Source organism: Brachionichthys hirsutus, chromosome 4 (assembly GCF_040956055.1).
Source record: "Brachionichthys hirsutus isolate HB-005 chromosome 4, CSIRO-AGI_Bhir_v1, whole genome shotgun sequence".
Taxonomy (NCBI): Eukaryota; Metazoa; Chordata; class Actinopteri; order Lophiiformes; family Brachionichthyidae; genus Brachionichthys; species Brachionichthys hirsutus.
In genome coordinates this window covers 7,721,932-7,735,016 of record NC_090900.1, presented here as the reverse complement: position 1 = coordinate 7,735,016, position 13,085 = coordinate 7,721,932, and the positions used below count along the sequence as shown (strand labels likewise).

General features: G+C 41.6%; 2 protein-coding genes across 2 annotated transcripts in view; both read right to left on the bottom strand.

Annotated features, from left to right (window-relative positions):
• Positions 1-954: 954 nt before the first annotated feature.
• On the bottom strand, positions 955-7,377 carry si:dkeyp-117b11.1 (SH2 domain-containing protein 6). Its single transcript, XM_068760840.1, is given in 20 exon segments — positions 955-1,086; positions 1,190-1,348; positions 1,475-1,543; positions 1,625-1,668; positions 1,822-1,859; positions 1,999-2,095; positions 2,185-2,221; positions 2,376-2,406; positions 2,635-2,701; positions 2,774-2,804; positions 3,782-3,810; positions 4,797-4,907; positions 4,984-5,035; positions 5,132-5,199; positions 5,312-5,411; positions 5,807-5,838; positions 5,944-5,969; positions 6,072-6,097; positions 7,253-7,333; positions 7,336-7,377. Coding segments are annotated over 20 exon segments (1,272 nt in total).
• Positions 7,378-9,159: 1,782 nt separating this feature from the next.
• Positions 9,160-13,085, bottom strand: part of plat (plasminogen activator, tissue) — a 4,900-nt gene continuing 974 nt past the window's right edge. The window contains exons 2-12 of the mRNA XM_068760838.1: positions 12,971-13,081; positions 12,099-12,273; positions 11,824-11,915; positions 11,561-11,735; positions 11,395-11,480; positions 11,244-11,303; positions 10,958-11,162; positions 10,745-10,881; positions 10,047-10,187; positions 9,714-9,862; positions 9,160-9,327 (exon numbers count right to left, since the gene is read on the bottom strand). Coding sequence (XP_068616939.1) covers positions 9,160-9,327; positions 9,714-9,862; positions 10,047-10,187; positions 10,745-10,881; positions 10,958-11,162; positions 11,244-11,303; positions 11,395-11,480; positions 11,561-11,735; positions 11,824-11,915; positions 12,099-12,273; positions 12,971-13,081 — 1,499 coding nt within the window. The remainder of the gene's footprint in view (positions 9,328-9,713; positions 9,863-10,046; positions 10,188-10,744; positions 10,882-10,957; positions 11,163-11,243; positions 11,304-11,394; positions 11,481-11,560; positions 11,736-11,823; positions 11,916-12,098; positions 12,274-12,970; positions 13,082-13,085) is intronic.

The following is a 13,085-nucleotide window of genomic DNA, read 5'->3' as shown; positions in this document are numbered from 1 at the left end:
CCCGCAGCCGCCTCTGGAACAGTCCTGAGTCATAAACTCCGCGCCTCCGCTGAGAAAACTAGTCCCTCCACTCCCACTACTCCGCAGCGCTCTGCGTCAGCCACTCCCCCCACCCCCCCGAGTCATATAAGGAAAAGGGAGTGTCGTAAAAAACACGCATTTGAGTTACTTTACTGTGAAGTGATCCTGAATGTTTGTTTACTTTGGGAGCTGCTGTCAATAGAGGCAGGAAGACGCGCACTTTGTATCCCTCCGCCACAACCCCTTCCCCCGAAATCTGGGTTTGAGAGGAGCCCCCCCCCCTCTGAATGGTCTCCACAGAGGCACACTCACTCATGCACATGTTTATTAAGAAGTTTGTTCAATGGATGACACGCAGGTCTATGTCGGGGGGGGGGGTTCCAGGTATCTCTTTGCTTTACACCTGAGGATATGCTTTTACAGACGTTTGCATCATTTCTACTACAGAATGCGTTTCTGGCCTCAAACAATGTTAAATTGAGAAAGTGAGATGTGGGTTATATTGTTATGTTAATGTTGCTCTATGGTGGTCTCTTTAAGTTGACTCCTTTTTTTGTATATTTCTTATTTAACCAGTGTTACATGTCAGTAACGAGTCTATTTATAGTCATTTAGACAATACTCTGCCAGTTTGCAGTGTTCAGAAAAAAACCGTTTCATTTATTCAAAAGCCTTCCGAGCATGCATCACATACAGGATGTGGGTAACACTGACATAATCAATGCAATGTAGCGTCTTCAACATATAAAGGTTTTATAGAATTAGGTGTGTAGACATTTAGGAATACTCTGAAGAGTAGCCACACCAGTCGATATATATACTGTAACTAGTTGTGATACCTACTATGGTGACACACTACATGATTCAATGAGATCGATGTACAAACTGTGCAGTTATCAATATCTGTCTGATTAGAATGCAGCACAGAATGCTCTACATAGTGAACATTGAAGGGTTTGCAGGGTGGGTTAAACACACTTTGTGTTTGGCTTGGCTCTTGCTGTCAATCAGAAGCAGGTAGTTATTCCGGTGGTGCGAAATGATCTCATCAAGGGTGGCGAAAATCTGAACGAGCGAGACAAAAAAAAAGGGAGATGGGCGGTTAAATAAAAAAAACCTGCAATCGACTCCTTCCCTTCGCTCCCCAACCTGCCCAATTGGCCCTCACCTCTTCGTTCTTTTTCCCCTCTTTTCCAAGGGCATAGCGCCGTGTCTCCTCCAGGAAGCGAACAGGAACGTTGTACACCTTCTGCTGGAAGAGCACAGCAAGGGTGTATGGCTGCCCGGCGCCTTGGGCCGAGCTGGGTCGGATGAGAAAGGCGCCATCCTACAGGAAGAGACAAAAAAAAGGGGGGGAAACGGAGCATTGAATAAAGAATGAGGGTTTGATTTAAAGTAAAAACAGTAGTAGAAAGTGTCATTATACCATGAAATGAAGAATTCCTGCTTTTACCTTGTTGAGCCTCAACAGGAGATCTTCGGCCTGCTTCCTGTTACAGTCTCCAGTAAACCATTCCTTGTCCTGTAATATGACACGGACATCAATGAGTAGCGCAGTCATCCCTCGTGTTAGCGAGGTTTTCCATACAGACGGATACCGCACCTCATTCCCATGTTGCCTGCTTGACCTCCTACCCCTAGGTGGGGCTAAAAACAGACAGAAAAACATGCTATACTTGTCAACTACAAGTTTGGAAAATATGTATTTGTCAAATGGTCAAAAACATATCTGGATTATGTTAAAAGGGGAATCTACTCAGACCATTTGTGAGGCTTTGTTCCTGATGAAGGTGAGCTTACCCACTGGTTTAGTGTCTTCCCTCAGAGGACTGGATGGGCTGACATAAAGACAGGAAGGTTAATACTTTGTGCTGGCTTTAATTCTGATTAAAACACTTGCAGATGTAAAAATAAACTAATGTAAATCATTGTGGTTTCATTGTCTATTCAACCTGTCTTTTATTCCTCACCTCTTACCTTGGTTTGGCTTCCTTCAGGCTTGCAGGCTTCACATCGGGAGTTGGTTTATGGACTTTGGGGAGAAATGTGGCGCGTCTTACTTCAACTGAGGAACATAAAGATAAGATATGTTCTTCATTATTGGAAAAAGTGCTTTATTTTGAATGTGGTTTGTCGTGATATTTGAGTAAAGTATCTGTTTACCTGCTTTTACCTCGTTCAGAAAAGACAAAACTAAATTCTGAACGGGAGGGAATAAAAGTTAGTGCGCTCAATGCCCTGCCTGGAAAGTAAACATGCCAAGCAAGAATGAAAATACTTCCAAACCAGTAGTTTTATTTTAGATGAGGAAAGAATCTTTGGGATAAAATGATAAAACTTATAGACACACTCACAGACTTAGCTCTTGGAACTGGAGGTTTCATTCTGTGACAGACAGAGGGAATGTACATTTTTATTTGCTATTTATTGCAAGACATTTAGTGTAAATGCTTCTGTAATATCTAGCACGTTTGCATTTTGTTGCTAAACCACGGCAGCACAGTTGTTTGATGTGACATTGAGTATGAAGCTATAGGCAGACAGTTTACATCACAGGTTATTTCAGGTAACAGGTTAGTGCATTTCACCCCGCTCCGGTTGTCTTGTACTTACATGCGCATGGAGGAGGATGCAGGTGCTGTCCTGGGGGGCTGGGGGGTCCTCATCGGTGCGCAAGCAGCTGGAGAGCAGGCACAAGAAAATGAGCAGGTTGAATGCCTGTCAATGAGTCTCTCGCAGCCACGCATCCTACCAGCTGTAGGTTCCAAGTACAGCTCCTCGTCCTGAAACACAAAAGGGCAAATTTATCAGCGCATGTTGGTCAATGTGGATTAACTCTCCACGCTAACCTTGCAATTTCATTGTAGAAATTGAAGTGTTTAATGATAATAAAGCTGCTCCTTGTTGTAGTAGTGACAAATCTTGGGTGAGCATTTCTAGAATGGAATTTACGCTTGACAGTGTCAATTCACATGTTCACACTGCACGGCCGCTACAACAGACACGTCACACCTTACTTTACTTAATCTCCTGATACTGCAGTCTCATGTTTTCATTGCCCCTTTTAGTAGCTATATAACTTTATTGTTTTTGATATTTAATAATTATGTTCATATAAAGTATATATGTTATTTAAGACTATATATAAGCCTTATTCTTCCTGGTGTCTGGATTCCCCTACGGAATCCTTGTAGATCAGAGTTGTCCCGTTCCACAAAACTATATTAAAATGTGCTGTAAATGGACATTTCCTTGCTGTATATGTGTTTGTCTAAATCCAAATCTAGTCCTACTTTGTTGCTTAACCAGGCTTTTTAACATAGACAGTTCAGATTGGAGATTGGGAGGGGCTGCCTGACTGTAATATGCAAAGCCTCCTATCAAAGCTGATCTACAATGGCACTCCTCTACACAGATATTAAAAACGGTACTCTAAAAAAATGACACAAAATATACAATAAATTATCTAATAATACCAGAGATACCGGTTCTAGTTTCCTAAAATTCTCTGTTGAATTTAAATGGCCTATTTCTTACTTTCTTGCTTTTATCCCAAATATTGTTTGAGCCCAATAAAGCATTGATCTATGTATCCATCTTACAGTTAACTCATTCAGGGGGCTCTGAGCTTGATCTGTGCCCAGTATGATCATTTAGTAATGAATCTCTGACCGGCTCAACTGGCCTGACACTTTCCTTTGAAATTATGTCTAATATGTTGCAAAAGGGGGAAATGGTTAGTGGATAAAGTGAACTTTACCTGTTCCTCATTTGGATCCAGATATACATCTGAAATTCCGAAAGAAAACACTGATTGGCATTGTTTTTTGTATCAGATCGTGTTCTGGTGGTGAACCGTCCCAAAAAGGATTTCATAAATGAGTGAAACACAGGTAGCCCGAGAAGGTGTCGCACCTCAGTCCCTTACTTAATACAAATATTCTTTTATTTTCATTATTCAGAATATTACAGCGTAAGATATGTCATTAATTTCACAGATGGAGGAATCAGATAACAAATAGAATCAGATCAAACATAATCCCAATAGAAAGTTTTGGCATAGTGGCGTAGTTGGAGACAACGATTGTACATTGTTTTTGAATAATGTTGCAAGTTTCTTCAGATGTTAGATACGGTTAATGAGATGAAAAGGAAAAGTTTGCTTTATTGCTATAGATAGTCTCTGTGGTTGGGGTTTGGTTTTATACTCTTCAGTTTGGTATTCTTGCAGATCACGTTGTCATCAGTTTGCTGATGAAGTTGAACGTTTTTAGTTCTGGAGTTGTAGTTCTGTAGCAACACACAGGGTGGCAGTCTTTTCTTTTCTCAATAATGTAATCATAGCCTGATATCTATAATTAAATAGGAGCTTTAAACTGACCATCACTGTTGACCCAGTATCACCCCAAAATCATTGGCCGTAAGGGTGAGATTATAATAACCATCCGCACTGAGCCAGATGTCAACATCCAGTTCCCAGAAAAGAGTGATGAAAATCAGGATCTGGTTAATCATAAAATCAGGACCTGGATAATCATAAAATCAGGATCTGGTTACCGGTGCCTGTGTTTCAACCTTTTTATTGACTTCTGATTTGCCCTTTTGTATCCCAAACTAACACAGCATGTCTGTGTGGCTCAAGGTTTTTTTTTGCCAGGGAAATATCCATGAGGCAACAGGTGTGCAGCAGCCAAAACCCTCCCCTCAGTAAATAATCCTTTACAGGTGACCACTTTTATGACAGGCTTATATTTGGGGAGAAGTTTCTACTGTACCTTCTTCAGCGCTGCACTCGGGAGATGGAGGAGGAAGAGGAGCCGGGCAGCCCCGGGGAGGAGGCAACGTCTTTTGTCTCCCAGGTTTCTCGTTCCTATCTATCTCTGGTGCTGGCAGAGAGGAAGATGTGGTTGAAAATGGTGAAAGGTTTGGACAGTAATGAATAAATACTGAAGAATTGCTCACGTTTCTTTGTGTTGGGGAAGTATTTGAACTCGTCAATGCATTTTTGAGGTGTCTGGTTTGCAGATGAGACAGTTGAATTAATTCACTTCAATGAAAACACATTTCTAGAGACACTCAGAGGCCGACTTAAACACTGAGCTGCTGGTACCGAGGCTTTGGCTGATCTGGGTGGAGGAGCAGCCTGCCTCTGAGGAACCTCAGGACTGGACATCCTCTCTGCAGAAAAGAGCACCAAGTTACACAATGTTGAGGATTTATTTGGCTGCTCTACAACGAACCAGCTTTAAACGGTTTCTACACTAAGTTTGTTTCGGTGCAGTGTGCTTACCCAGGTAAAGATTTTCCTCCCCTTTCCTCCAGTCTGCTTGGACTTTCACAACCGGACGCTCACAGGGGGGCGCTTCATACACATCGCCTTCCTCCTCATCCTGCCAGTAGAATTTAGCAGAGGCGCTTGATGATATTGTGACTTTAGTATAAGATTTATTATTGTTATTATTTTGTATTTAGTTCATGATAATATAACCAATAACAAAGAAAGCCTGTCATTTCCATTTTACATCACACTGAGGTCAATATGAACAACTTTGGTTGGTGAGTGATGAAAGGGCAATGATAAAAAGATGACATTATCTCACATTAATGAAGATGCATATAAGATAATTATTTAGTAGAAAAAAGTAGAAACTGAAACTTTCATGTATAACGTTTCCCCACATAATGAAGCAACACATTTTATGTGAAATGCTGCAACAATTTCATAAGATGAGATAAAGACGTTCTAAAATTCCACAACCTGTAAAACAAAGAAAAATAAACTTACAAACTCATCCTGTGGCCATCCTGAACTGTTATCTGAAAAATATTGAGAAAAAAAGCCAGCGAGGAAATTAATTTGGAATCCATCAAGACACAAGAGGGACAACAATATTTAAATAAAAATGTGAGGTTAAATCTCACCTGTCCTGGGTGGAGCTGGAGACCCACTGTGTCCAACAGGAAGACAAGAGAAGATTACAACTTAGTATAATGGGCAGAATAAAAAACACAACACAAACAGCGAGTTGTTCTAAACGCCACAACATTACCAGCTCTTCAGTTTTCCAAAGAAGCTCTGAAAAGCACAGAAGCGTGAGATTAGCATTCAGAGATTTAACATTGTCTAAATAAACTGAACTGCATACCTCTCTGGTAATCATTGACCTTTAGTTACCTATCAGCATCAGATCTAGGTCAGTAGCTGCTTTTGGTGTTGGGTCACCATGATGGACAATTGAGCTTCATCTAGAGTATTCAAGTACATTTACTCAAATACTGTAATTAACTTTAATTTTGAGGCAGAGCAGAAGAGGCGGAGACAGAGAATCTGAGTTTTCCCACATGGCTTTTGAGGAAGTAGAGCAAATGTTATAGACAGGGAGGGTGTGCAGAGGTTCTGTCTCTCATGTCTCACGCAGTGCGTCCCAAAACAGGTCATTTCATCAACCCACTGTTGGGATGTGGAGAAGCCAAAAGATGATTTTAAAAAGGCATGTACTTTATTCTGTCACGTAGTTATTAATACAGAAGTGGCAGCATTTTAAGGCCAAATCTCTTCACAGTGACGCTGTTCGACTTTATGCTAACCATACTGTGGAGTCTCCTGCTTTTACTTGTAGGTAAAAAGCATCCGGAAAAAGGAAAATGTCAGGTGAGCAGAAGTGAAATTTAATGCAAACAGAGACAAGAGCCACTGAGAATCATTCGCATATTTCACTGCTGGGACAATAGATCTGCTTTGTCGGTTATCTTGAGTAATCACATTAGATATTAACAGAAAATTAACCAGCTGCTAAGAAACGGCTGATTACGTTTTACCAAAGCTTCATTCATCAACCAAATAACTTAGCTTTACTTTACTGAAATAAATTATGTATGCCTTTACTTTAATTGTGATATTACTTATTAGAACTGTTCCTATTTCAGATTTCACAGAAATCCTTAAAAGAAATCCACTCATTAAAGTAATTCAACTAAGCGGACATGTTTCACCGCTCAGATGCTTCATTGTGCAGTGAAACATATTAGAGGAAATGATCTCATCTCTGCTTTAACAGCAGCCACCGTCCTTCTGAACTCCAAAAGAAAAAAGTGCTGAAATAAAAGCAGCAACAAGGTGGTTTACAGAAGACTGAGTCACTCCAGCAGTGAACCTGACAACACCTGCTCACTTCCTTGTCACTCCAGTTGTAGTTCTCAGAATGTAAACAAAAATAAAACTCTACTGTACCATTGTTGCGGCATCAGGTCGAGTCTCACACCTCAGGTCATTGAGAACCGTCTGGTTTTCAGGTCTGGGATACAAAGTGCTTTTGGAGGATGAAAGTCAGCGACTCTAACTGACCTCATTTGCATTTCCTGCAGACGTCGCTCGCTGCTTTGAAATGGCCTGTGGCCACCGCACAGCTCCAGCGCAGCTCCACATTTCCCCACATCAACTTCCGAAAGGTGAGGTCACCAACAGAAGTAATGAATTGATTTACACGCTGCTGCAACTGTCGCATCACATTTCTACTCTATTGCAATCAAAAAAGGGAACTTCAGATACACAACACTGCCATAAATGAAGTGAAGTGATTGAGCAGGTTTAGTTACTGAATCTTGAATGCTGATCCCAAAGCACCAACAGATACGCACGTCCCGACGTGTCAGCTAGATTGAATAATATATCATTTGAGAGTGGAAAACATTGAATCTGGGGAGTTGCTTAACTGTATGTTGTGTGATTTGAACTTTGAGTTCCTTTCACAGATATTCAAAAACTAAAATCAACGCTAATCTAGGAAATCATTCTGCGATTTCTCTGAGTTGTGGACGTTGCAGTCCACAAATGTAGGAATACGGCATTATCATGTACGAGTACTTTAAAACAAAATGATAAAATGATGAAAGAAAAAGTTGAACTTAAACATTAACTCATCAGAAAACCTTTTTCTCCCCCCGGTCAGTGTTTCATCGTTCATCATACAGGAATGTTTCTATCAAAACTGAAGCTGATAAAATGAGAGCTTGGATTTGCTTTTTTTAACCTTAATAGATCCTGGTGTAATTAATGATCTACAGGAAATTATGATATTCCACAAGTTCATGACACATTAAGAGAATAATTTCATATATGTATTACAAATGTTATTTATTGACAAAGGAGTATGTTGTTAGTTGTGGTTACAGTGAAAATAGTGACAATAAATAATAAAACTACAGTACAAAGACACAGTACAAAATCAGTACAAAACATTATGAAAAATACACATAAATATTAACTTAGTATGAACATTTAAAACACATCCATAGAATAAAGTGAGTTTGTTAAGGACACAAGCTTCTGAAGTTTAATGTCGAAACAGCAAAAACAAACTGCCTCCAGTCATGTGCAATAAACACAATATGTGCTCAATCCAGGGGGCTGGTGGAGAAATGCTCTCAAAATCAGGTTAAAACAAATCTGTAGAGCAAGTGAGCTGTTGCTATAGTGATGCCGAAGGGTATCTCAGAGTTTCCTGTTTCCGCCTGTCTAAACCCGGGCAATAAAGTAAGCCCCATTCACAAGATGTTACGCTGAAACTGATGGAGAAAATCCCACCTCACTTAAGGAAGACAAAATATGAACATTCCAATGTGAATGAATGTACTGCATAAAGAAAACGTGTTGAATGGAGCACTCTTTCAGGCCACATTTACTTCTGACAGGAACTGCACCCTTGTGATTTCTACAAACCGGCAAGAATACAGGGAGATATGAGCAAAGGTGCATACTGATCATTCCTATGTTCCCAGCCTGAACATCCAGTTCTGTGGATTCAGTGCTGAGGAAAGCTCTGTCTGCCTTAAAAGAGGAATTATTATAGATCATTATAGATCATATTTAACGTAATGTCACATTCCACACAGGAAAGAACAGACAACGCCAGACCGCGGGGAGTGAAATTCCTATTTAAGGTCTCTTGATGCGTCTCTGTGGAAGTGTTCCAGCTGGCTTGAAACCTCCATCAGTTTCCATCTGGCTCAACAGAGAAGAGAAGCAGACTGGCCTTCTCTCTGTCTGTCTCTCAATGGTGAACACATGTGTGCTCACCGTTTGTCCCACTGACATTATGGGTTTCACCAATCAACGCCTTAAATGCACTGCTTATTGATCTAGACTGGGTTTGCCTTGATTTTGCCATTGATCCAGTCAATGTAATGTGACACACGGGTGTAGACCCCAGGCTTATCCCTCTGCCCACAGCCATCGCCCCAGCTGATCACACCCAACAGATTCATCTTGCCGTTGCTTTGGCAGACGAGCGGCCCACCGGAGTCTCCCTGTGGAGGATGAGGAAAGGAAAGAAAAAACATAATTTAGTTTAGTAAGAAGGTTTAAGTGTCTGCCTCTGTTAATCCAGAATGAATGATGTCCCTGCTCTTTTTTTTGCGTCGTAGTTAGCATATCTGTCTTTGTGTTTTTAGTTATCACTTTATAGTTCATTTTACATTGCACATTGATCAAGTTGATCTGTGTTTTAAAATGCTAAAGAAAAACAAAACAAAGAAACTGTAGAAACTGACTTGTGCAATATACGTAGGATGCATGTTAGAAATAAACACAGAAACACTAGAAATAAACTTAGAATCTCAAAAAATAAATAGAAGAAATTAACCTAGATTCTTCAAAAATGAAAATGGCCAGAAACGAAATCTGGAATTCTCACCTTGCAGGCATCATCCAGACCTCGGGTATCACCTGCACACAGCATGTTGGAGGTAACTGTGCGCCCAGAAAGCACGTCTGAGATGCAGCGTTCTTTGGGCCACAGGCGAACGTAGCCTCTCTTTACGCGCTCCGAGTACTCTGCAGAAACTGAGGAGAGAGGGACGTTTGTGCCTCTTGTAACATCTGTCCAGAGAGACGTTTTGTGGAAAACCTCACACTTCCCTCTGCTGGTCAGTCGACTGAATTCCACCAACTCACTCTGTGCATTTGCCTCACTATAAGTAATGCAATATTGCAGAATGTCACGAGTTTAGGAGAGATGTGTGCTCACATTCGGAGTCCTTTCCATAGCCGGAGATCTCACACTCGGTCCAGTCGGGCAGCACCAGCCCACGCTCAGGCAGACACACAGGAAAAACTTCAGGAGAGTTTACAGCACAGATGCCAACGTCCGTCTTCAGCTTCAGGAGAGCTGCGAGTGGACCGTGACCAGAGGAAAGTCAGGGTGATGCAATGGGGAAATGTGGGATGGAGACTAAGGGATGATTTAAAGTTTTAACAAGCCTTTGCTGCCCACTTAAGGTTCCACATCAACAAAAGTGGTGAGAAATATGGTTACGTTTTTCAATTATTATTTTATCATTCAGTTTATAGCATCTCGGTGCAGCATAATTCAAGAACTGTTTTAAAATCCTGTTTAGTTTTAATATAAACTGATGGCCCTGCATAGTTTTCCTTTGAATGCAAATGAGAATAATTTGTAACAATCAAGGCTTTTATTTAAATTAAACCATAAAAATACCAGTTGATATCCTATCCTACTATTGGTAAGGTATCAGAACAAGCCATGTGTTTTTGGCATTAACTTAAATGTCAGGCAAGCAACATAATGAACAGATTCAGATAAATAAATAAAAATATGACACAAATAAATCATCGGCACACCCTGTTATCTGGATGCACTTAAATTAAAACAAATAAGTTCCATCATGCATGTAAAAGCAAAAAGAATTGTAAGCGTTCACTCACCGATGTCATTGTCATATGTCTCAGTGTCAAACTTCTCATGGACCCAGTACTTGTCAACCTTGAAAATCTGCTCGCTGCTGGAATTCTGTTTCCGAAACGTTCTTCCCAATATCACTTCCAGTTTTTCCACTTTATCACTGAAAAACACACGAGAAATGTTTGCATGCAAGCATGGCATCCTGCGTTGCGTTCATGCGTGGAGGCCACTGTTACCTCTCGTCAAAGCAGTGTGCCGCAGACAGGATCCAGCAGGAGTTGATGAGGATTCCTCCACACCGGTGAAAGTGTTTCTTGTGACGGGCCTGGTAAACATTGATGACCGCCTGCCACGGCTGCTCCGTGATGTCGCTCTCTCTTCCCCCAAACAAGCGGAACGCCGGGCGACTCAGGGTGTTGTCCAACCGCTGGCCACATGTTGCTACGAAGTAGACACGATGGTTAAACGGTTAGAGATGTCTGCCACGCACCAAACACCTCTGAGGACGGAGGGACGTCCTACCTCTGTTGGTGGCGGTGGGGCCTCGGGGGCCGGAAGTGGTGATAGTCGCTGGACGCCTCACTAAAATGACAGGTGGAGGCAGTTTGATAAACTTGATGCTCTTACTTTAATGCTTCGGAAGCCATTAGATCATGTTACTAAGGCAACTCACAGCATTTAGGTATGTCACACAGTTCCCAGGTCAGCATCATGTTTTTGTAGGTGTGACACCATGGACCTACATCCCCATCTGGATTTCTATTGGATAAAAGAAGATGACATTAAATCCTAAGGTATCCTGATTTTACTGCATGCAACACACGTGCCAGTATTTGTACCTGCAGAAATTGTGGCCGCCTAGCCCCAGCTCCAACGCGTCGGATCTCCACGCATTGTTGAGCTTGTGCTTGACAATCGGGGTATCCCACGGGAGACAGCGAGAACCGCTCCTGGTGATGGATTTCGTGCCTCTGTATGACAGGCCGGAGCCAAGCACACATTCCTGGTACTTGTCTGCTCATAAACACAGAGAGGAACAATGAACTAATTCAACTAATTGTTTTCATTATTGTGATTTCAGCCTAAGAGCTAAAAGCCGTACCTTCAGGACATCTGGGCACAGAACAGCGCTCCCTGACAATCTGAGTGCCTTTATAGATGTAACACCAAGGAGTGTCATTATTGTCAGGGTTCCTTAGGTGAGGAAAAGAAAAGCCAAGATGCTGAGATGAGACTCTTTGTCAGATCATTACATTCGGATCAAATCATTTATTGAAATGACAGAATTCATTGATTCATTCCTTCTTTTAGGGGAAATAATCGTAGATTTCATTGCACAAACACAACATTTAGTAGAATTTATTAGAAGTCAGGTACCTGCAGAAGTTGTGGTTGCCCAGTCCAAGACTGCTGGCGTCCACTTTCCTCGCCGTGTGCCTCTTCCGTCTCAGAGATGTGGCGTTCCAGTTGATGCACTCTGCTCCTGATTGGCTGATGCTCCACGTGCCGCGGTACCCCTCTCCCTTCCCTGCAGCACACCTCTCATTGGTGTCTGGTGGACAAAAAAGCACTCGGGATAAACTGGAGGCAGTATCACTCATTACAATGTTGCTACAATAGCTGTGGCGACTCATTCATACTGACCCCAAAGAAAGTGTGTTTATTTGATCTGGAAACATTTGCACTGTTCCAAAATTTGTTTCGCATTTTTCTTATTAGTGGTTTGAAAGAAAAAACTATGATGACTACAATGCCATCACATTTATTGAGACTCTGAAAACACTTGCGACCATTGGGGTTTGAATAATTATCCCACAAAGAGGGTGGGGTCTCCCCAAAGCCTCAAACGTCACCCGCAGAAACAACAACATTATTTCCCCCAGAATGTCTCTCCGTGGTTACGATCATGTCTCTTTCTGGTGAGACAAAAGAGCATAACACCTACTATTTGAGTCATCTAATCAGACGGTGACCTTATCTAGCGTTAATAACATGCTTGTAGAACATTTTAATCAATGTTTAAAGTAAATCAGCAGACACTAGGCATAGTGGAGTCGCCAGCGAGTAGCTACATGGGCCATTTAAAGCAGCACTAAAGGACAGATCAATAATTTATCCGATATTGTGACGTTTTCCTGTTTTTTTTTGCACCATGATATAATTTTAAACGGTATATTTTGGGGTTTGGGACTACTGCTCCAAACAAATGAAGTGACAAAGTAACAAAGACAAGGTTGTTGAGTACTTACTGATCTCACACTGAGTCCCGCTGAAGCCCTTTGGACACTGACAAATGTAGTCTGAAGTGTACAAGGCCTCCTTGCAGGTCCCCCCGTTGTAGCACTGGGACACGTAGCAGTCTGG